The sequence below is a fragment of the Rutilus rutilus genome (assembly GCF_951802725.1).
Source record: "Rutilus rutilus genome assembly, chromosome: 8".
Taxonomy (NCBI): Eukaryota; Metazoa; Chordata; class Actinopteri; order Cypriniformes; family Leuciscidae; genus Rutilus; species Rutilus rutilus.
The window spans coordinates 13,636,862-13,658,373 of record NC_140222.1 but is presented as its reverse complement, the minus strand read 5'-3'; the positions used below and the strand labels follow the sequence as shown (position 1 = coordinate 13,658,373).

The window sequence follows — 21,512 nt, the reverse complement described above, 5'->3', positions numbered from 1 at the left end:
ATTCCGAATGACTGCCCCCTCTGGCTAAAACCCCCTCTGGCTCCGCCCTGCTTCAGTAGCCACGCCCACAGCTCTTGCTATAGGCTGAGCTGAAAGAGAACAGAGATGAGCGAACCGCTCTCAATTGCTGCATCAGAAAATGTAGGCAGTGCCTTGTTGGCTCGCTGCCCTATCAGGCAATGACTTTGCAGGCAGTGTTTAGCCCCTTTCACACAGAGATTCCGGAAGATACACGGATGAAGTGACCCGGGATTTTACCCGGGTTCGTTTGATTTTGGTTCATTCACACTGCCAGTGATTTTCCGGAATCAGAGAGTGCGTTCACACACAACCAGTAAAAATCCCGTAAAGACACGTGACATCGATGTCACATGTAATGTCTCAGCAGCATCTTAAGTTTGCTTATGAGCTGCGATTTCTCTCGAGAGAGAATCCAGGCTTGTGCATTTTCTTCTCTGATTCGATCATAAACTGATGCCGGCATCAGTCCCGGGTCATGTTTGCGTTCACACAGAAGGCGTTCTAGCAATTTTCCGGGATCATCGTGCTGTGTGAAAGTGGCTTTAGTGAAAGCCGCTCACGAAACTGATTTCGTGAAAAAGTTAATATATAACCTGTCAATCACAGCTGTCAATCATGACGTCACACCACAGTTTTTACAGCGTTGAGTAACTAACTAAAAACACTTATTTACACACAACTTATTTTTAAAACAAACACTTGAACTTACATCAGCGTGATAAAAACTACAGCAAATGACAGAAACCATCTTTGGAAAAAAGATTGAAGTGTAATTTAATTGTTTAGTTTGTCTCACGTCCCATTAATTAACATGGAGAGGGCGGGGTTTATGACCTATACTAGGACCAGTCACCGGGGGGCGATCGAGATGCTTTGGCTTCACTTTTCAGGGCTTGTGCGGCACGCTTGACTGTCACAGAATGGAAAGCACAGGATTGTGGGAAATCAAAGGCAGTGTAGGATACATCTATTCTGCTTTCAAAAATCGATCAGATGAATAGAATTGGGTAACGAACCTGGTACTTTTAATGCCACCGACCAAATAATGTCGGTAGAACCGAGTAGCCTACCTGATAAAATATGTTCATTATGTTCAGTTGTATATTATGTAATGTAATGCTGTACTGTTCTGTATTGTGCATATGTTTATGCCACGGGGGGCACTATGGTGCAGGCTATAGAGGACGCGTTTGCGTCATTGTGTTTGTCCCAGTTGATTTGCCGTAGTTAAAACTGAAGTCTGTCAGACCCATAGAAAGTAAAAGAAATGGACACAGCGACCCCATAGACTTCAACGGAGTAAAGTGAAGCAAATTAGAAGCACTCACTTCCTGATGGCTGAGCGTACTGTGCAGACTCTAGGTGTGTTCGACATCGGCTGCGGCTGGATGTAACCGATCGGCGAGAGTAGCCGCGTGCAGGCGGGGAGGAGCTGCAAACGGAGACGTGAAGTCGGACACATTCTGGTTCCCGTAGTGACCGCTCACGTGGTGTTTGCATACTTTATCACAACTGAAGTGAAATAAATGCAATATTTGCCAAATAATACACAGATGTTTCAGAGACATTTTCATTCATACTTTATGTAGCTACTGCTTCATACAGCGTCTGTTTGAACAAGAATAAAGTTCAACATAAACTAGCTAACTATCAATGAAGTGGAGTCGTACGTTTTTTAATCAGTTTTAATTTGATAAACATGACACAATATAACATCGCAACAACATGAAAAGAGTGTTTACTGTTATAAAAAAATGATTTGTGAGCTTTAGAGGAACTAAAGCTGTTCGAATAAACACGAAACACACGTGATCGTTGTCATGCGGTGAATCCGGCCAATCGTGGAACAGCTGTGTCGTCATCAGCCCTCGTGCAGCCCAGTGCAGCCGCTCTTGAGAAGCTGCGCTGGCTGAGTTCCCCGGCTACTCTCGAATCGCTCTCGCGGTACTTTGATGGCATACGTCACAGTCACGTGGCGTCAGCGCTGTATCAAGTCGGACAACATTTCTAACCGCCATGCACTGCTTCAAGTCAGCCGCCGATCGGTCTGCGCAGAGCTGCATGAAGTCGAACAAGCCTGGACACTTTCTGGTTCCCGTAGTGACCGCTCACGTGGTGTTTGCATACTTTACCACAGCTGAAGTGAAATAAATGCAATATTTGCCAAATAATGTTTCAGAGACATTTTCATTCAATACTTTATGTATGTCCTGCTTCACACAGCATCTGTTTGAACAAGAATAAAGTTCAACATAAGCTACTATCAATGAAGTGGAGTCTACGTTTTTTAATCAGTTTTACTTTGATAAACATGACACAATATAACATCACAACTACATGAAAAGAGTGTTTACTGTTATAAAAAACTGATTTGTGCGCTTTAGAGGAACTAAAGGTGTTTGAATAAACACGCAACACATGTGATCGTTGTCATGCAATGGATTTGGCCAATCGTGGAACAGCTGTGTCGTCATCAGAGCTCCTGCAGCCCAGTGCAGTCGCTCTTGAGAAGCTGCGCTGGCTGAGTTCTCCGGCTACTCTCGAATCGCTCTCGCGATACTTTGATGGCATACGTCACAGTCACGTGGCGTCGGAGCTGGATCAAGTCGGACAAAATTTCTAACCGGCATGCACTGCTTCAAGTCAGCCGCCGATCGGTCTGCACAGAGCTGCATGAAGTCGAACAAGCCTTCAAACTGAGCTTGATGATGTAGATGTGACGTGAGCAACCCGTCTGTCTTCTAGTAGCTGTGCCAAGAGAAATCTGAATCATTCCTTTCCGAATCTTGCAGAGACGGAGAGCGTGAGTAGGAGCTGTCCATGAGCTATAGCAGGAGCAACTTTATGACTCTCTATGGGCTTCTCCCTTGACTTTATCGGACTTTATGCCTCCACGTCCCCCCGATTGACTGCGAGCTTCTCCTCCTGTCTAAACGGTAATTTCCAGTATATTCCAGTTGCGTAGTTATGACGCAAATCACGCAATCATTAGCCTATTTTAACAAAAACTGCTTCTACGGTGCCATAACGTAAGATACAATGTAATGGAGCCTTTTATACATTTTCGTGTTTCTTTAGAAATAAATAATGGACAAACAGAGTCTTTAAACGCCTCAGATGTAAAGTTATTCGCTGTCAAAGTGACGCCAAAATGAATGGTAGTCAATGGAATGCTAACAGCAGGTGAAGGCTTGTTAGCCAGTGGCGGCCCTCGGGGATGGTACGCTTTTCGGGTGCTGGATTGCCCCCCTGGTCAGACCGTGAGACTGATGTGTCTGCAACTTGGAAATAAATATGCCAAGAACGGCTAAAGATAATTCATCTCTATCGTCCACTCTTTTCCTTCGAATGCAACGCTAGCTGCAACAATGGTGTAACATACCTCAACACTACCGACTCACATCAAATCAATCGGTGCCAAATTTCGGTTCCTGCAAGTGAGATCGCATCTGGGCGCGAGAGTAAGACTATTTAAATACGAATCCTGTTCTGCGTGTCTCTGTGTGAATGTTTACCACACACACACACTGAAGCACACGTGACACACTGAAGCACGAGTGACGCTCGCAGTGTTTTTCAGCCTCTGCAGTCTCACTATGAGAACATGAATGCATTTCCAGAGTCGCTCTGAGAGTCTCTGAAGTTCATCAGCATTTTACAGTTTAATTTAAGAAAAACTATCGTTAGGCCTATATCCAGGCTGAAATTAACACCCACCAAATGCGGGTAAAAATCAGCTGTGGCAGGTAACGCTGTCAAATCACTAGCCAATATGGCGTGTTTGTGTAAGCCAAATCTGCGCAACAATGATTTTGTCTGAATAAGAAATTAATATATATAGGCCTATATATATAATTTATAAATAAAAGTTGTGACGTAGTTAATTTGAATAATTTCTTCGTTTAGCTAGTAGAAGTTCTGAATGGCTGGTAACTTAAAAATTTAGTAGCCAAATTGGCCAGTGGGGGAAGAGGTTAATATCAAATCCTGGTTATATCCAGGGGGGTAATCTATCAGCCGGAAACTGAAGCTTTCCCGGGCACCGCCATTGATTAGCAGACCCTCACTTGCTGTTAGCATTCCATTGACTCCCATTCATTTTGGCGTCACTTTGACAGCGAATAACTTTACATCTGAGGCGTTTAAAGACTCGATTTGTCCATTATTTATTTCTAAAGAAACACGAAAATGTATAAAAGGCTCCATTACCTTGTATCTATGGCCCCGTAAAAGCAGTTTTTGTAAAAATAGGCTAACGATTGCGTCATAACCACGCGACTCTCTGTCGCATAGTAGAGAGATTACCGTATGGACAGGAGGAGAAGCTCGTAGACAATCGGGGGGACATGGAGGCAAAATGACAAAATAATTAATCAGAATTGTCACAGCCCCTCCTCTGCTTTGCACCTTAGCAAAAGTTTCTCCTGCTCCAAGCTCATGGACAGCTCCTACTCACACTCTCCGTCTCTGCAAGTTTCGGAAGGGAATGATTCAGATTTCTCTTGGCACAGCTACTAGAAGACAGACAGGTTGCTCACGTCACATCTACGTCATCAAGCTCAGTTTGAGTCTGCGCAGTACGCTCAGCCATCAGGAAGTGAGTGACTTCACTTTTCTCCGTTGAAGTCTATGGGGTCACTGTGTCCATTTCTTATACTGTCTGGTTATATCGTTAACACACAGAAACTCAAAGGTCTTCACCACAACCCGGCAAAATAAAAGTTTGGTTTAACGTGATAAATTTAATAATAATACTGCTACTACTACTACTACTACTAATAATAATAATAATAAATTATCATCAAAAATATTTTTTAAAGGAATAATTACACTTTTTCTTATATGTTGTAATTTTAACAGTATAAAGCTCAGTTGTTTGACAAAAAAAGTTTAATTTCATAAAAGATCTATTATATCTATTAGATCATTTGATTGCTTCACAACTCAAAAAAGAATTTGTGGAAAAAAAAAACATTTTATAAAAAATGTTTTATTATTATTGCTAAAATTGTTGTTTTTATTAATATTCAAGCATTACAGACAATGGTAGACAGAGACCAAGGCAGCTCTGGCATAATGCCAATAACACTTCTACAAATGACTTTATTTACAGTTATTGAGGTAAACATGCCTAAAGTACTGAAAAAGGGTATCGTTGGGTACCGGCACCGACTTTCAGGTTAAAATGTGAACAGTGCATCATTAATCATAAAGGTAGTGACTAGTGAGGGATTTGTGGCAGAAGAAGAGAAGAAGTGGGACACAGATAACAAAGGGAAACACTATTACAACATACAAAATGTGTTTCTTCTGATAATGTGACAGTTGTAATGTACCAGAAAATGTTGAGCATGTCATTTTGTGGTGTAATAAATAAAGTGCAGAGAGCATCATTTTACTTGACAAGATGTATGGATTAGAACGTGGATGGAATTTGGGATTTAGGGATTTTAGGAAGGAATGAGAAAATAAGGGAGTGATGCTCTCTTTCATTTTCTAAGAAATACAGGATTAGATCACATTATATGGGCTAGGTTATAGTTATTTTGAGTTATTTTCTCTTGCATATGTGAGTATGTATATCTGTATATGTAGGCTGTGTGTATGTATATGGGTGTGCATGTATGTGTGTCTGTGTATTGATACTTTGCACGTGACATCAGTTGTACTGGCTGGCGGGCAAGAACGTCATTCTCTAGCAACGAAAACCAGTAAACTAATCAAGGATCTTGCCAAGACGTTGCCAGTTTTAATATACAAAAGTTGGTGTTTTGAGGTGTACACGACATGCCAGCAGGGGCGTATAGCACCAAATTTTGGGCCCTGGGTACAAACCATCTTGCCGGGCCCCCGTACCAAATACCATAGTGATACCAATGGGTGGGGTATTGCATTTTTATCATAAAAACACTTAAAATGTAAACAAAATAAGCCACACTCTGATTAATATATTTTTGTTTTATTGTCAAAAGTACTACTTACTGAGATGACAAAAGGTCTAGCAGGTCCAAACCTGGACTAAATCAAATATACTGTAAAGCAGTTCTGAACAATGACCATACCAAATGAGAAAAACTTTGGTCTGAACATTAATAAACTACACACAAACTATTACTATTCTATTACTATTATCACCTCACTGTCACTGCTTTCACCTGGCCATGATGAGGGGCCTGCTGCTGCAGGGTCTGTAACTGAAATATGGCTTCAAATGGTTGCTAAAATATCCTTTATTGTCACAATACCTTTTTTAAAGTGTAGGCTAGTTAATTGATGATTATTTGTCTGTTTAAAATACATGCAGACTATAGAATCACAGGGTACACTAACCGCCAAACTAGACATTCAGTCTTTGAATTACGTTTTAAAATAAGTCATTTTCAATCATTAAGATGTGCATTAAACTGAGAACAATCCAGTACTTAATGTAAGAGCGTGCGCAAGCTAATTTGCATAACAATGCGGTAAAATAGGCGCTAACGTTAACGACCTGTGTTTTCGCGGATGTTAGATTTTGACAACGGAGGGAAATATAGTGTTTTCATGTAAACTTCTGACTCTGGGGAGAACTGCAGCAGAAGAGGAGACAAGCTGCGCAGCTGCCTGGAGTCGCAGTGTGTTGAGCTCCCAGCTCCGCCTCCGTCTGCTTCCCACTCCGTTATTTACCCAGAAACATTGTTTGCTCGCTATGCAGGTTGTGATACTATAAAGTATTGGTATATAATTCAAATAGAGTACGAACACAAATGTATGCTATTCTACCTGGAGTAGATATTTATGTTAAAACAATGTCAATGATGCATTTGGAGGTCACCTTTCTTTTCAAAAAACTGAGTGAGCAACTGCTTGCCCTCATTTGCCTTTCTCTCTTTAACCTTCTTTTCTTTTCGTTTTTGAGCCCCTGATTTTCCTTTCTTAAGGAAAGACATGACTCTTCCCCTGTCTTCCTAGTTCCTATCACGGCTCACTCCAGCACTTGTCTCATCAACTGATTCACCGCGGGTCCGCAGCAGAAGCACCTGACCTGCGGGTCGTACCATTTACATTGATTCGAGAGGGGTGGTGGGGCCCTGCACAGCATGACAATTACTTTTTTTATATACCAAACCAGTGCCTAACTACAAGTTTAGTTTTGCACAGGAACTTTTTTATTTGTACATAAATGCTATACAAATGTTAGTGCGTATGTATAGAAAACTGACCCCCCCCCCCCCGCCTCGGGCCCTGGGTACCCTTTATCTAAAATTTATATTGTCTATGCTAGTACGTAACGTCACTCTACTTCCATTATGGAGGCTCCCATCATGTTATTTTCACTGCGTCGCCTTCAATGGAGAAGAACAGAATGATTTTACGATCAGAATCAAAACGTGCTGCAAATGAATGTCCTTCTCTTTAATTCGCTCTTGGTGATCTTGATTTTACTCGACAATGGTAAGAACTTGTTAAAATCTCTCCCGTGTTTTCTGTGACCTCAGTAGTAGTAAAGAAGATTCGTAAAGGTTTCGAAGCTTCATGTGTGCCGAAAAAGCCCACTTCACACATTCACAGTGGCCATACGGCCTAATCCTAATCCCTCCCCCACAACCACCTGTTCAGTAAAGCCGGACAATCATTTGTCCTCATTTTTGGAGTTGCGCTGAATCGGCCAGAAAAAAACCCTGCTCTAGAATCTTTATTGGGACGGAGCAGCATAGCGTCTAATGCCGTAAGATCGCTGGTCAAACAAATGATTTGCTGAAAGCGGTGTCAAATAAATATCTGATATAGCATTGGTTAAAAATGTAAACAAGCCTCCACGACGTTAAGGCCACGTGCTGGCTACGTCATATGATAAAACGTCAGACCTCATTTAATCCGGAATGGACATAAGAGCACGAATTTGATAAATATCACATCATATAAATATGGTAGAAAATCATCTGTGTAAAATATATGCTTTCCCCATGTCTCTTCTGCCTGTCTGCACATCTCAAGTTCAGCTGTAGGGCGATCTCCCAGGAGGCGGGACTTTGTAGAAGTTTAGCCAATTGCTGATTCAAGATATAAACGTATTCAAGATATGACATAAAATTTAGCCAATTAGTGTCCCATAATATAATCTGACAAGGGTGCTTATTTCACCGCCCATGACCAGCCACTGCTAAAATCAGGACTGATCTGGCTACAAGAAAGGTGGACGCAGTCAAGTCACGTTTATCTATAGTTCTTTTTACAATATAGGTTTCAAACCAGCTTTACAGTGAAAACAGGAAATAATGCAACAAAGTTTGTTTCTGCTGTAAAGCAGATCTAGAAGAAAATAGTGTCATAGTCCAGCTTAAGTAAGGTCTGTGTTTTTTTTAATTTTTTTATTTTTTTATTAATTTAGTTCATTTATCTATACAGCCGCTCTGGAGAAAACTGTGATGTCATCGCCAGCTCAGTTCAGTTCTCTTACGAGAGGTTCTCTCGTATTGCGTAAGCTAGCTTACGCTGCGGGAAAGTCTCCTTTCACGAGATACTGAAGCCAAAAATTATCCTAATTTTTTAAAACTTGTCAACGCAGTGCGGCAGCCTGCAGACCTAGGGCAAGCGAGTCGCGTGCCCATTGGCTGCTCTGCGGCAACTGCAGCAGCCTATGGCTGAGCCTTGCGCGTGACGTCACGTCCAATGAGCGCGCTTGGCGCGCTTAGTGCGTCACAGCCCGTCATTAGGGGTGTGGCTTAGCGTATATAAGCAAGGAACAGAGGCTGCTTCGCTGATTTCTGTCTCTTCAGCGAAGCTCTTCGCATCGCTGATCTCCGAGGAAGCCGCCGTCGAATCCAGCGACCAGCACGCCGAGGATCTCAGCCTGAGGACGCCGGCCGCTCGCCGCCTTCAGCCTTCCCTGCCTGCTGCGCCATCCGGCATATATATCCTTTTCTGCTCTGTGTTTGTGTGTTTGTGTGTCCGCCGCGACACACTTGCATCTAAAAGAGCGCGAGGCGTTGTTTCAAATGCCTCGCACATCCTGTGGCTCGTGCAGAGCCTCGCTCAGCGACGGAGACCGCCACGTGCTGTGCGCTCTCTGCCTGGGTTTTGACCACGCTGTTCGCGCTCTCTCCGAGGGCGGCTGCGAACAGTGTGAGGAGTTACCGATGTCGACCCTACGGGCTCGACTCGCTAACTTTGAAGGAACTCCACCTTCTCCGGCCGCTTCTTCCGGGCCACGAAAGAAGAAACGTCGCTCTCAAAGGCCGCCGGAACTGGACGCTACAGCTGAGCGCTCGCCGGAACCTCTCCCGCGAGCCTCGCTCTCTCCTTCCCCCCCACCCTTCACCGACGCGCAGCGGCCGGCCACTGCCCACACTGCCGTCGCCCTGGGGGACGATGCAGATGATGCCGCTGACAGCTGCTCTCTGCTCGCGTCCGACAGCGAGGAGTGGTCGGGCTCTCACCGCTCCGCCCCCTCGACTCTGGAGTCTTCTCGAACCCGCGCTAGTGTCGACGCAGAGCTTCTCCGCCTCCTCACTTTAGCGGTCGAGAGAATGGGACTGGATTGGTCCCCACTTAAGGAGCCGGAGCCCAATCGCCTTGACGGGTTTTTTCTGCCTAGCCGCCGCCCTGCGCCTGCCTCTAGGTCAGCACCCTTCCTGCCTGAGCTCCACGCCGAGCTCTCTAAGTCCTGGAACGCTCCGTTCTCCACCAGACTCCGCCCGCCACTCTCCTCGGCTCTCTCCCAGGTGGACGGAGCCGCCGAGAACGGCTATAACGGCATCCCCGCCGTTGAGGATGCTGTGGCAACGCACCTTTGCCCGCCGTCTGCTAGATGGCGCTCAAAGTCTGCCCTGCCGTCTAAAGCCTGCAGGACCACCTCAGCTCTCGCCGGCCGCGCTTTCGCCGCCTCCGGCCAGGCTGCTTCCGCCCTGCACTCAATGGCTATCCTTCAGATCCTTCAGGCCGACCTCCTCCGTGAACTGGACGAGAAGGGCTCGGATCAGTCTGCCTTTACCGATCTGCGCAGCGCTACGGATCTCGCGCTGCGCGCTACCAAGACCGCTGCTCAAGCCATCGGCAGATCCATGGCCGCGCTCACCGTCATCGACAGACATCTATGGTTGACGCTCGCGGACATGAGTGAGTCAGAGCGCGCTGTGTTTCTGAACGCACCACTCTCGCCCACCGGCCTCTTTGGCCCTGCGGTCAGCGGAATTGTGGATCGGTTCTCTGAAGTGCAGAAGGCGTCGCAGGCGATGGACCTCTTCCTGCCCCGCCGTTCGAGCTCAGCCACAGGCCGCCCTCAAACGCAGCCTCCTGTGCGCAGCTCTAACCAGCGCTCTTCCAGGCCCCCCAGCGCTTCGCAGCGACGCCAGGGCAATCGCCCCAGGTCGCGCTCGACCAGCCGTCACAGACCGCCGCCCCCACGGGGCCCGCGGCCCAAGATCGCGTTGAAGCCCGAGCCCGCGAAGTCCTCCTAGCATCCGCAAGGAGGAAAAGATGGTTGAGTCCCGCTACGGCCGGACCGCCATCAAAACGCACAGCTCTGTCAGTCCCCTATGTTCAGGCTACTGCAGCAGCACACACCGCAGCCAACGAGCCAGTATTAACACTCGCTCGCCTGCACACAAACGCCATTTTCACGGCGACCCAGATAAATCTCAAAAAGAGTATAAGTGCTTTAAGTGTAGAAAATGTGCCCACACCCATGTGCTCACTGCCTCACACAAGTACAATCCCCATGGTAACGCGCCCAGAGCGCTCTCTCATAAAGCGGCCTCACACCGCTCGAGTACTAAATGTAGTAAATGTGCCCACACTTCCGTGCTCACAACTACTCGCTGCTCGCTCTGTCACTCAGTTACCTCAAATTGCCACGGCTCAAGCCGCAGGGGTATTAAGTGTAGAAAAAGTGCCCACTCCCGTGTGCTCACTGCCTCACACAGACCAGGTTCCCATGGCAACGCGTCCAGAGCGCTATCTCTTAAAGCGGAAACTTTCCGCTCGAGTATCAAGTGTAGGGAATGTGCCCACAGCCCTGTGCTCACACCTGCCCACTGCTCGCTCTGCCAGACAGGTTGCAAACCTCATAAAGCCCCCAAACACTGGCCGTGTCATAAGTGCAAATCCCGCGCCAGCTCACGAGCACGCGCGCCCACTTTCAGACACCATAATCCCCACGCCGCTCTCGCGCCTGGGTTGTTTGACAGCAGTTCACGCTCCATCGTCCGAGATCGAGCTACTAAATTCTGCACAGTCGGCCAGCCCTGTTCTTCTGCCCTCGTGTCCGAGCATCGTCGGCGCGCGCGCCGCCCCGTCTTCTCTGATACAGGTTCCCCATCCCGCGCAACGCGGCGATCTGAACCCAGAGACCATTCGACCCCTAGCCATGCATGCAAAAGCATGGGAGGCTATTCAGGGCGCGTCAGAATGGGTGCTCAACACCATAAGACACGGTTATTCGCTCCAATTTGCTTTCTAGCGCAGACGGAAACGAAAGTGAGTTTGGAAACAGCACATCTGCTTCAAGCAGAGATATCAAAGCTGCTGCGAAAAGGGGCCATAGAACAGGTGCATCCTTCCCTGAGCGAGTCAGGCTTTTACAGCCGTTACTTCCTCGTTCCCAAGAAGGACGGAGCATTAAGACCTATTTTAGATCTGAGACATCTGAACAAGGCTCTCATGAGACGGCCGTTCAGGATGATTACAACCAGACAGATCCTCGCGCAAATTCGCCCAGGAGACTGGTTTATCTCTCTCGATCTGAAAGACGCTTATTTCCAGATCCAGATAACTCCCCGTCACAGGCCATTTTTGAGATTCGCCTTCGACGGTCGAGCTTATCAATACACAGTCCTGCCGTTCGGCCTGTCTTTAGCACCCCGTACATTTACGAAATGCATGGACACGGCTCTCGCTCCCCTGAGGAGTCAGGGAATGCGAATTCTGAACTACTTGGACGATTGGCTCGTTCTAGCGCAGTCAGAGACAGAACTTGTGTCTCACAGAACAGCGCTACTCGACCACCTGGAGGGTCTAGGCCTGGCGGTCAACTGGACCAAGAGCTCGCTCTCGCCCCGGCAGTCGATTTCCTTTCTCGGAATAGATCTGGACTCGGTGGCGATGACGGCCAGATTGTCGGAGCAGCGCGCGCGCCGCATCCAGCGCCTCGCTGCATCCTTCAAAGAAGGCGACCGGGTTCCCCTGAAGGCATTTCAGCGCATTCTGGGGCATATGGCCTCAGCTGCAGCAGTGCTTCAGCTGGGTTTACTGCGCATGCGCCCGCTTCAACGCTGGCTGAGAACGCGCGTATCCCATCGAGCCTGGGCGACCGGCGGCTCGCTAATCAGAGTGACTCAGGTCTGTGTCTCAGCCCTGCAGCCCTGGCTAGCAGCCGAATGGTATCACACGGGAGTGAATATGGGAGTGGTTTCACACCGGAAAGTTGTCTCAACAGACGCGTCCAACCTAGGTTGGGGAGCGCTCTTCGAAGGCAGACCGGTCTTTGGCCACTGGTCAGACCAGGAGAATCTCCTACACATAAACTGTCTAGAGATGCTCGCGGTCGAGAAAGCGCTCATGCACTTCCTCCCTTTCCTCCATGGTCACCATGTTCTAGTCCGCACGGACAACACTTCAGTAGTGGCCTATGTGAACCGCCAGGGCGGTGTCAGATCAAAGCAACTCTGCGCCCTGACGGAACGCCTCCTCGTATGGGCTCAGCACTCTCTGCGCTCTCTGAGAGCATCGCATGTGCCTGGCCATCTGAACGAGGGTCCCGACAGACTGTCCAGGGACAACGTTCCCCCTGGGGAGTGGTCTCTACACCCCCAAACAGTCCAGTCGCTGTGGCGCCGCTTTGGCAGAGCGAAAGTCGACCTCTTTGCGTCAAAAGACAACGCACACTGCCCAGCGTTCTTTTCGAAGAGCGAGGACGCGCTGGCCCAGTCTTGGCCCAGCGGCCCGCTATATGCGTTTCCACCAGTCTCTCTGCTGCCTCAGGTCATCGAGAGAGTCAGGGAAGCGCGCCACACAGTGCTCCTCATAGCCCCGTTCTGGGAGAACCAAGCTTGGTTCCCGGAACTCATACAATTGGCAGACTCAGCCCCTTGGCCGATTCCGGTGCGGAGAGACCTTCTCTCTCAAGCCCGCGGCTCGATTTGGCATCCCCACCCAGAGCACTGGTCTCTGCATGCGTGGAGCCTCAACAATTACATGCTGACCTACCAGAAGGGGTGATGAACACGATCATACAATCTAGAGCCCCCTCCACGAGGCGGCTCTACACGTCTGAATGGTCTGTGTTTAACAAATGGTGCACTACCAAAGGGCTCAATCCACAGACATGTGGGGTCTCGCAAGTATTGTGCTTCCTTCAAGAGCTACTGGACGCGGGCAGGTCCCCCTCCACGCTCAAAGTTTATGTCGCGGCCATTTCAGCGCTCTCTGTTTCAGAGCCGGGCCGCGCATTAGGAAGGAACGAGTTTGTCATCCGCTTCCTTAGAGGAGCGAGGAGGATGAACCCCCCGCGACCCCCTTCGGTTCCTATGTGGGATCTTTCACTGGTCTTAGACGCACTGAAAGCACATCCCTTTGAACCCTTAGAAACTGTGGATATGAAATACCTCACGCTCAAAACCGTTTTTCTGATAGCACTGTCTTCAGTAAAACGTGTGGGAGACCTTCACGCGTTATCCACTAACGCTGCGTGCCTCGAGTTCGGACCCAATGACTCTAAAGTTATTCTCAGACCGAGGCATGGGTACGTCCCAAAAATTTTGGGCACTCCCTTCAGAGCGCAGGTCATTTCCCTTTCAGCCCTGCCGAATACTGGCTGCGAGGCAGATAGTCACCTCCTCTGCCCAGTTAGGGCGCTGAGAAGCTATATTTCGCGCTCCGCCGCCTTCAGGCGTTCAGAGCAGCTTTTTGTTTCGTTTGGTGGGCGCACCAAGGGTCTCGCCGCCTCGAAACACACCCTGTCCAGATGGATAGTCGATGCTATCGCAGCTGCTTACGCATCTAAAAACCTGCAGTGCCCCTTGGGCATTCGGGCACACTCCACCAGAGGCATGGCCTCATCGTGGGCGTGGTCCAGTGGGATTCCCATTCATGACATTTGTGCAGCGGCAGGCTGGGCCTCCCCCTCCACATTTGTTAGGTTTTACAACCTGGAAGTCCCCGCTTTGCAGGCCAAAGTGCTATCAGTCTAAGTCTCGCGTAAGCCAGCCCACTGTCTGTGCGCGGGCTACGCTGCTGATTTGGCTCTACTGGTTGAGCTACACTATATGGAAGTGTTAGTTGGACCGGCTGTGCCGCTCCCTGCCCCATATTATGTGCTTATGTACTGTGGTATCTTGGCCGCCCAGCTCCGCTTCGCGTCCCCTGGGCTCCCCACGGGAATTCATTCAGGATGCTGGGCGCGCGCACGGCGTTGACAAAGGTGTTCCCGCAGCGTAAGCTAGCTTACGCAATACGAGAGAACCTCTCGTAAGAGAACGTACTCGGTTACTAACGTAACCTCTGTTCTCTCTAGAGAGGGAACGAGTATTGCGTAACCCGCCGTGCTCTCGCCACGAGCTCATTTTCGCTTCATGCGACAGAAATCAGCGAAGCAGCCTCTGTTCCTTGCTTATATACGCTAAGCCACACCCCTAATGACGGGCTGTGACGCAATAAGCGCGCCAAGCGCGCTCATTGGACGTGACGTCACGCGCAAGGCTCAGCCATAGGCTGCTGCAGTTGCCGCAGAGCAGCCAATGGGCACGCGACTCGCTTGCCCTAGGTCTGCAGGCTGCCGCACTGCGTTGACAAGTTTTAAAAAATTAGGATAATTTTTGGCTTCAGTATCTCGTGAAAGGAGACTTTCCCGCAGCGTAAGCTAGCTTACGCAATACTCGTTCCCTCTCTAGAGAGAACAGAGGTTACGTTAGTAACCGAGTACGTTCTCATATAATGGTGCCAATGCAGGCACATCAGTATTATTGATGAATATTAAATGTCAACAAAGTCAGCAGTCTTTAAACTTGACTCTGTAAAATCGATACTCCAATGTCCGTTTGAGGAGAGAACTTTGGCAGGAAAACTAAAGGTAAAAGAGCTGAGCCCAGACCAACATGCAGGTTTTTTCACCACATTGATTTATTTATTTATTTTGGTAACACTTTACAGAATGAGGTCTCATTTTTCAACATTTGATCATGTATTAACTATCATGAACTAATAACTAGCAAAACCTACATTTGTTACAGAATTTATTATTGTTTCTTAATGTTAGTTAATAAAAATCCAGTTGTTAATTGTTCATGTTACTTCACAGTGCAGTAATGTTGAAATAACATTATAAATGCTGAATAAGTATTGTTCATTCTCAGTTCATGTTAACTAAAGTAGTTTACTAATGCTAACTAATAAAACTTTATTGTAAAGTGTTACTGGTTTCGTGTACATAGTTGTTCTCTGTCTCATTTGTTTAAATCAGTCATGGAGGTATCCAAAATGTCATTGAAACTGGTAAATTAACTCATCATAGCTGTTTTTATGAATAACCAGAAGTCAAGTTCAAGCAGATGTTCTTTAACTTTGTCTGTTCTGCCTGCCTGTTCATGTACACATTTGTATCATAACTGAACCTAAAGGTTACTTGTCGTATGGTACTAATTTGTACAGTTTAGGGGTAGAGAACATACAAAGGTGTAACTATGAGGTTACTGCCCCAGTGAGAAGCTAAAGGTAAAATAAATTGTAGCACTTTTTTTGACAGTGTAAACAATAACATAATTAAGGCTTATTGAATGTTAAACAAAATGGCTTAACCATTTTATTCTTACAAGTAATTTTTAAAGGTCAGTTTGCATGGTCAAAGGTATGCAAGTTCTAGTTCATGCTTTTAAATGTGAAAAGTGTCGGTATCAATACCTGCGATACTGGTCCTGTATTTGGTTTCGTATTTCTCTCCCCTTCAAGACAGACACATTGATTGGCACGTTTTTCGCTTGATATTCGAGAACTGCCCAACTCAACTTCCATATGAATGAATTGAAAACTAATGCTCACTCTGCTCCGTGCCATCAGAAACTCACCTTTAATGAAGTGACCAGTCGCTTAAGCCATTTGAATACGACACAAAAGCACAACATGTGAAATGTGAACATTAAAGGCTCTGTGGTGAACATGGGTGAAACCAGATTGAAAAGCTTTCGTTAGTTTTGACCCGTATAACCTTGTAAACAGTGCTGTAAACCCGTATAACCTTGTAAATCATAGCTGTTTTAGTGAATAACCAGAACATTGTAAAAAATTTCTAACCCTCCCAAATCAAAAATTTCAAGTGACCGATAACATCTAAATTTTTCAATTGGCCCAAGTGAAATTCTTGTTGCAGTAGTCTGTTAACATTGGCTCAATGAGAAATAATACATCAGACTAATTGAAAAATTTTGATGTTATCGGTCACTTGAAATTTTTGACTTGGGGATGTAATTTTTTTTTTACAGTGAAGTCAAAATTGTTGGGGTGGTGTAACAGGTAAACCTACAGAAATTGAATGATCAAACGCTGGCTTCACTATAAAAATTTGAAATTGAATATTGATTAATACTTATTAAAGCTACAAAAGTGATTCAGTTAAGAGCAGTGAGTGATTTTTACTTTGTTTTTGTTATCTGGTGCTCTTCACTTGTTGGTCAAAAATGACTGAAATTTGTTTGTTTTTTTCCAATGAAATGAATGTACTATATTTCAGTTCGATAATGTTTTTTATTTAATATTTTGTATTTTTAGGGGATTTCATGGTACTAGACCAACTGTCGTAAATCTTGAATGCTTTAGGGCACAGATTTTTTTCAAGAGAAACATCTCTTTTCAAAGACGACACTAAGTGTAAAAAGTTTAAAAAAGTGAACTTGAAAAAAAGTTACAGAATTTTACGTTTATTGTTATGAAAAATTAGAGACGGATTTCTCAAAAAATTAGTTTTCAGAAAAGATTTTGTTTGGCTGCAGTACCAAACGTTTTCACTAGATGGAATTCGTCTCCCATTCATTTCCCAGTACACGGAGCACAAGTGTGACTATTTTTTTCAGGACCATTTAACCTGTTCGAATCATATCCATGAATTTTTGTGTGCTCACATAGCAAGTGCCAAAACCTTTACCAAGTTTCGTATCATTCTGATGAAGAAAAGAAAAACAATATGTAACATTTTTACACCAAAGTACCAGCTGTATGTAATACTATATATACTAAAGAATAAAAGTACTGTAATATGTCTGCAGAAATGTACTGTATAGAAAACATGCTGTTCACAGTTTTTTCTAATAAAAATGTGACAGCCATTTATTCTTCATTGAAATGTGCGTTCCGTGTCAGAATGTCTGTTTATGTACGTTGCCAATTTACCCAATAGTATTTCGACACCTCGGATTGCCAGTTGGTGGAAAACACATTATATGTTGCAGCCATGGAAGCCAGTGAACAAACTGAGTCAGAGATCACAGATCCTACCCGACCTAAAAAGCCTCCGTATCAATAGAGAGCCGCTTCACAGATGCGCCAGTACATACATTATCTTTTTTTTTTAATGAATTATAGCATCATCATATAATATAACGCTAGCCCAAAGTATGCCAGGACAAAACAGATGCTGCATTAACTGCGTTAAATATCTGTAACAAGTTAAACAAATAAATTGCATTCTTTAAAGTGTTGATTTTGAGAGCCTTGGTGATGTATTTTACGTCAGCTGATCAAATGTTACTTGAATGTAATGTGAGAAAAGCTTCTGCCAAATTAAAATGTAATGTAGCTAAACACTATTTATATGGGATATTCAAACCGCAGGATTAAAAATATATTGTAGAAAAACTGTTCATTTCTTTTTCAGGTGTTTTCGGTGTTGGATCAGATGGAGTGTCAGTGATGGAGGGAGATTCAGTCACTTTATACACTGGTGTTCAAACAAACCAAGAAGAAGTTATTAAATGGTATTATTATGACACCCGCATCGCTCAAATCAATGGAGATCTCAACCAGACCTGTACAGATGTTCAGTGTAATGAAGGCACTGAGAGATTCAGAGACAGACTGAAGCTGGATCATCAGACTGGATCTCTGACCATCACAAACTCCAGACCTGAAGACTCTGGAGTCTATGAACTGAAGATCATCAGCAGCAGCAGGATTAGTGGAAATATCTTCAATGTTACTGTTCATGGTGAGTTAGTGAATGTTTAAATGCAGTATATATATATGTCTAAACTATATTGTTAATTTGCTTGATTTTTTCCCCCAATGATATTCGGTTATTTTCTTCTTTTTTTCCCCTCAGTTATAATTCTTACAATATTACAGTTTTTCCATTGACAAGTTATTAGTTTTAACAGTTTTTTTTTTGTCCATAGGAAGCTGCAGTTGAGCTCAGAGGGAGATGACAACGTTTAATCACACCATCTCTGATCAGCTTCTGTTATTATCTGTTTAAATGAGGATTTAATGTAAAATATGTCAAATGGGTTTAAGTAAAAAACAAATACTTTCTTTTCAGATCGAAAGTTAAGAAAGGGCTTATGCAATTTCATTCGTTCTCTCATGTTGTGGCATTTGTTGTTTCATCTAGAATTGAATCATCTGTTGGTTTGTGTTTCAGGTGTTTCTGCTGCTGAACGAGATGAAGTGAAGAGAAAGACAGTGAAGGAAGGAGAATCTGTTACTTTTGATCATGGTGTAATAAAAAACACAAATGATGTGATGACGTGGTATTTTAATGACACACTCATCGCTGAAATCACTGGAGATCAGAGTAAGATCTGTACAGATGTTCAGTGTAAAGAGAGATTCAGAGACAGACTGAAGCTGGATCATCAGACTGGATCTCTGACCATCACAAACATCAGAAACACAGACTCTGGAGAATATAAACTACAGATCATCATCATCAACAGCAGCTTCAGCATCACTAGAGTGAAGAGAAGATTCAATCTCACTGTCATCGGTGAGAATATATAATTTTATTCAATGCATTTTCCTTTGAGGAATTAAAAAAACAGTTCAATATTTTTAAATCAACTCAAATCAAATGTTGAGTTGTGGCCTTTTTGGAGCTTTTCCCAATAACATTTTGACTAATGTTATTAACTTGATAACTTGAAGAAAAATGCATAATATTTGTTTTCTAGTGAATGCTGCTGTTTCATGTTGATACTCAACATAGAAGGGTCTAAAGTAAAAAAAAAATATCATTTACAAAAATAATGTTTGTTTCTCTGTATCTGTTCCAGGTTCAGGTCTGTCTTCAGGAGCTGTAGCAGTAATAGTTGTTGGTGTTCTGCTGGTGTTTGCTGCTGCTGCTGTAACTGCTGCTGTGATTTACTATCGTCACCGCAGGACCCATGCACCAGTACCACAGAGAGTAAGTATTACATACAGCTGATTTAACAAGATATATGAGATTTACTGTGCAAAAACAAAGGTTAACATAAATATAAATAAAATGTAATAAATGTAAATGTGAAATGTTATCTTTTTTGCTCTTTATTTTTTGTATTTTTAACAGTACAGAAGCAGATATTCACTGGTTAAACAGTCAAAACAATTAAAAACACCAATAACTCCCAAATAAACATTTTGTACATTTCGTGTTTGTGTAACTGAAACATCAATCCTTCTCATCACTGTTACTGTCACGTTTTGGGTTCCGTTTTTTTTTTGTCATTGTCATTATCATTTCTGTGTCTTGTTAATGTGATTCCCTGTTTCTCATGTGATCCTGCCATGTGTCTTGGTCAGTTCTTATTGTTGCACTATGGTGGTTGTTCCGTTCCCGAGTCTTGTTCCTGTTCCTGAGTCTGAGTTTATATTTGTGAAGTTTTGAGCTTATTTAATAAATGACTGCTGCACTTGGATCCTGTTTCCTCCTCTGCTTCAACCAAACGTAACATTAACCTTCTGTAAATCTTTATTTTCTTACAGGAGGATGATGCTGACAATAACCCACCACCTGAACCCAATGCCATTCAGGAGGATGATGCTGACAATAACCCACCACCTGAACCCAATGACATTCAGGAGGGTGATGCTGACAATAACCCACCACATGATCCCAATGACATTCCTTTGGAGAACATGGAACATCCTTAAATCAGACTCAGGCCGAGGCTCCCAATAAAACAATGTAACATCATTAGTACATTGAAATGGACACTGAAGAGAATTTGGAAATGACGGAGAGAAGATCAGCTGAAACTCTCTAATTGTCACGATTCCAAGATTTCAGTGGCCGGCACCAATACCAGTGAATACCTTTAGAAATCCCTTTAAAGGAGTATATGTGAATTAAATGTGTCACAATGACCTTCATCATCACAGTATGCTAATGCCTATCTAGTGCAAGGGAGTTCATCAATATGCTGATAGAGGACTGATGGGACACTCCAGGCACAGGATGGTTCTGTCGGGAGAGACAGACATAGTGTCTGAAGTCCAGATCTGTTGCTGTCCGGGTATCTTTTGGTTTCCTTTTGGTGTTTTTTGGTGTTGGTATTCCACATGTTTAACAATGCTTTGCTCAGGGTATAAGAAGTAAAGGTAACTTGATCTGGGAGAAAGGCTTTAACCCAGTCACTCCCGCTCATCGGTGCGTAACCTCACACTGTGAGAGGCTTTTACGGCCTCTTCTGCACAGCAGTGCATTATTTGTTACAACTAAGTTTTCTATACAGTAAGTTGTTTCATTCTTCTGTCTGTATTTAAACATGTAACTTAATAAATAACTTTGCCTGCTTTAAAGGCTTTGAGAATCTTTCCTTTTACACTGATAATGTTGAAAGCTAAAGTGATTGTAACTTTTGTTAGTGTTCAAGTTAAATGTTTTCCTATTAGAAAGACTTTTACCTTTAAATATTCTCATTCTTCAATCAGGGGTAAAACAGTTCAGAATACGTGAGTGATATACTGTAATTGAACATCTGACGCCGCTCACACTGCTCAGAGCAAGGGTTAGATGAATATGTAAATATGTGCTGTGAGCTTTCCTCTCAATAACAAAATAAACAACAAAATTGAGAAAACAGCAATTATTTTAATAAAGCATAAGAAAAACATCTAATCATAGCAACATGGATATGTTACAAGCTCTGCAATTCTACACTAAAGTCTCGTCACATTTATTTATATATCACTTTATACAATAGACTCTTTAAAATTAAGCAGCTTTACCGTATTAACATAAAAAACAGTGTCAGTGTCTTTCATCGGAAATACAACTTTAATTTTCTATGGCAGCGTTCCAGTGCGCTCATGTTTTCACTCGCAGACATCTGACCTAGACAGACTGAACAGGAGATATGTAATGTTTTTATGTAAAAGGCGGAGCTTCAGCGCACACCTATTACATAATCGCCACGGACCAATGGCGATTGGTCATTTGGCAAGCTGTTTCGAACTCCCAAAACGAACTTCGTTTTTAAGCCTGATTTTGTTCGAATTGACATCACAGCAGTTCGTTCAATTTCACTTGAAGTATATCAAGGCCTCAAATA

General features: G+C 44.3%; 1 protein-coding gene across 2 annotated transcripts in view; it reads left to right on the top strand.

Moving 5' to 3' along the window:
• Window positions 1–20,752, top strand: part of LOC311295158 (uncharacterized protein) — a 149,064-nt gene extending 128,312 nt beyond the window's left edge. Inside the window, exons 1-5 of one of the 2 annotated variants that reach the window (XM_084416375.1) lie at window positions 7,297–7,455; window positions 17,861–18,190; window positions 18,623–18,967; window positions 19,254–19,384; window positions 19,945–20,752. In XM_084416375.1, coding sequence (XP_084272501.1) covers window positions 7,401–7,455; window positions 17,861–18,190; window positions 18,623–18,967; window positions 19,254–19,384; window positions 19,945–20,112 — 1,029 coding nt within the window. In that variant the 5' untranslated portion in view covers window positions 7,297–7,400 and the 3' untranslated portion in view covers window positions 20,113–20,752. Of the gene's footprint in view, window positions 1–7,296; window positions 7,456–17,860; window positions 18,191–18,622; window positions 18,968–19,253; window positions 19,385–19,944 lie in introns of those variants that run through there. The other variant, XM_084416376.1, reaches the window with a different exon arrangement.
• Window positions 20,753–21,512: the final 760 nt, after the last annotated feature.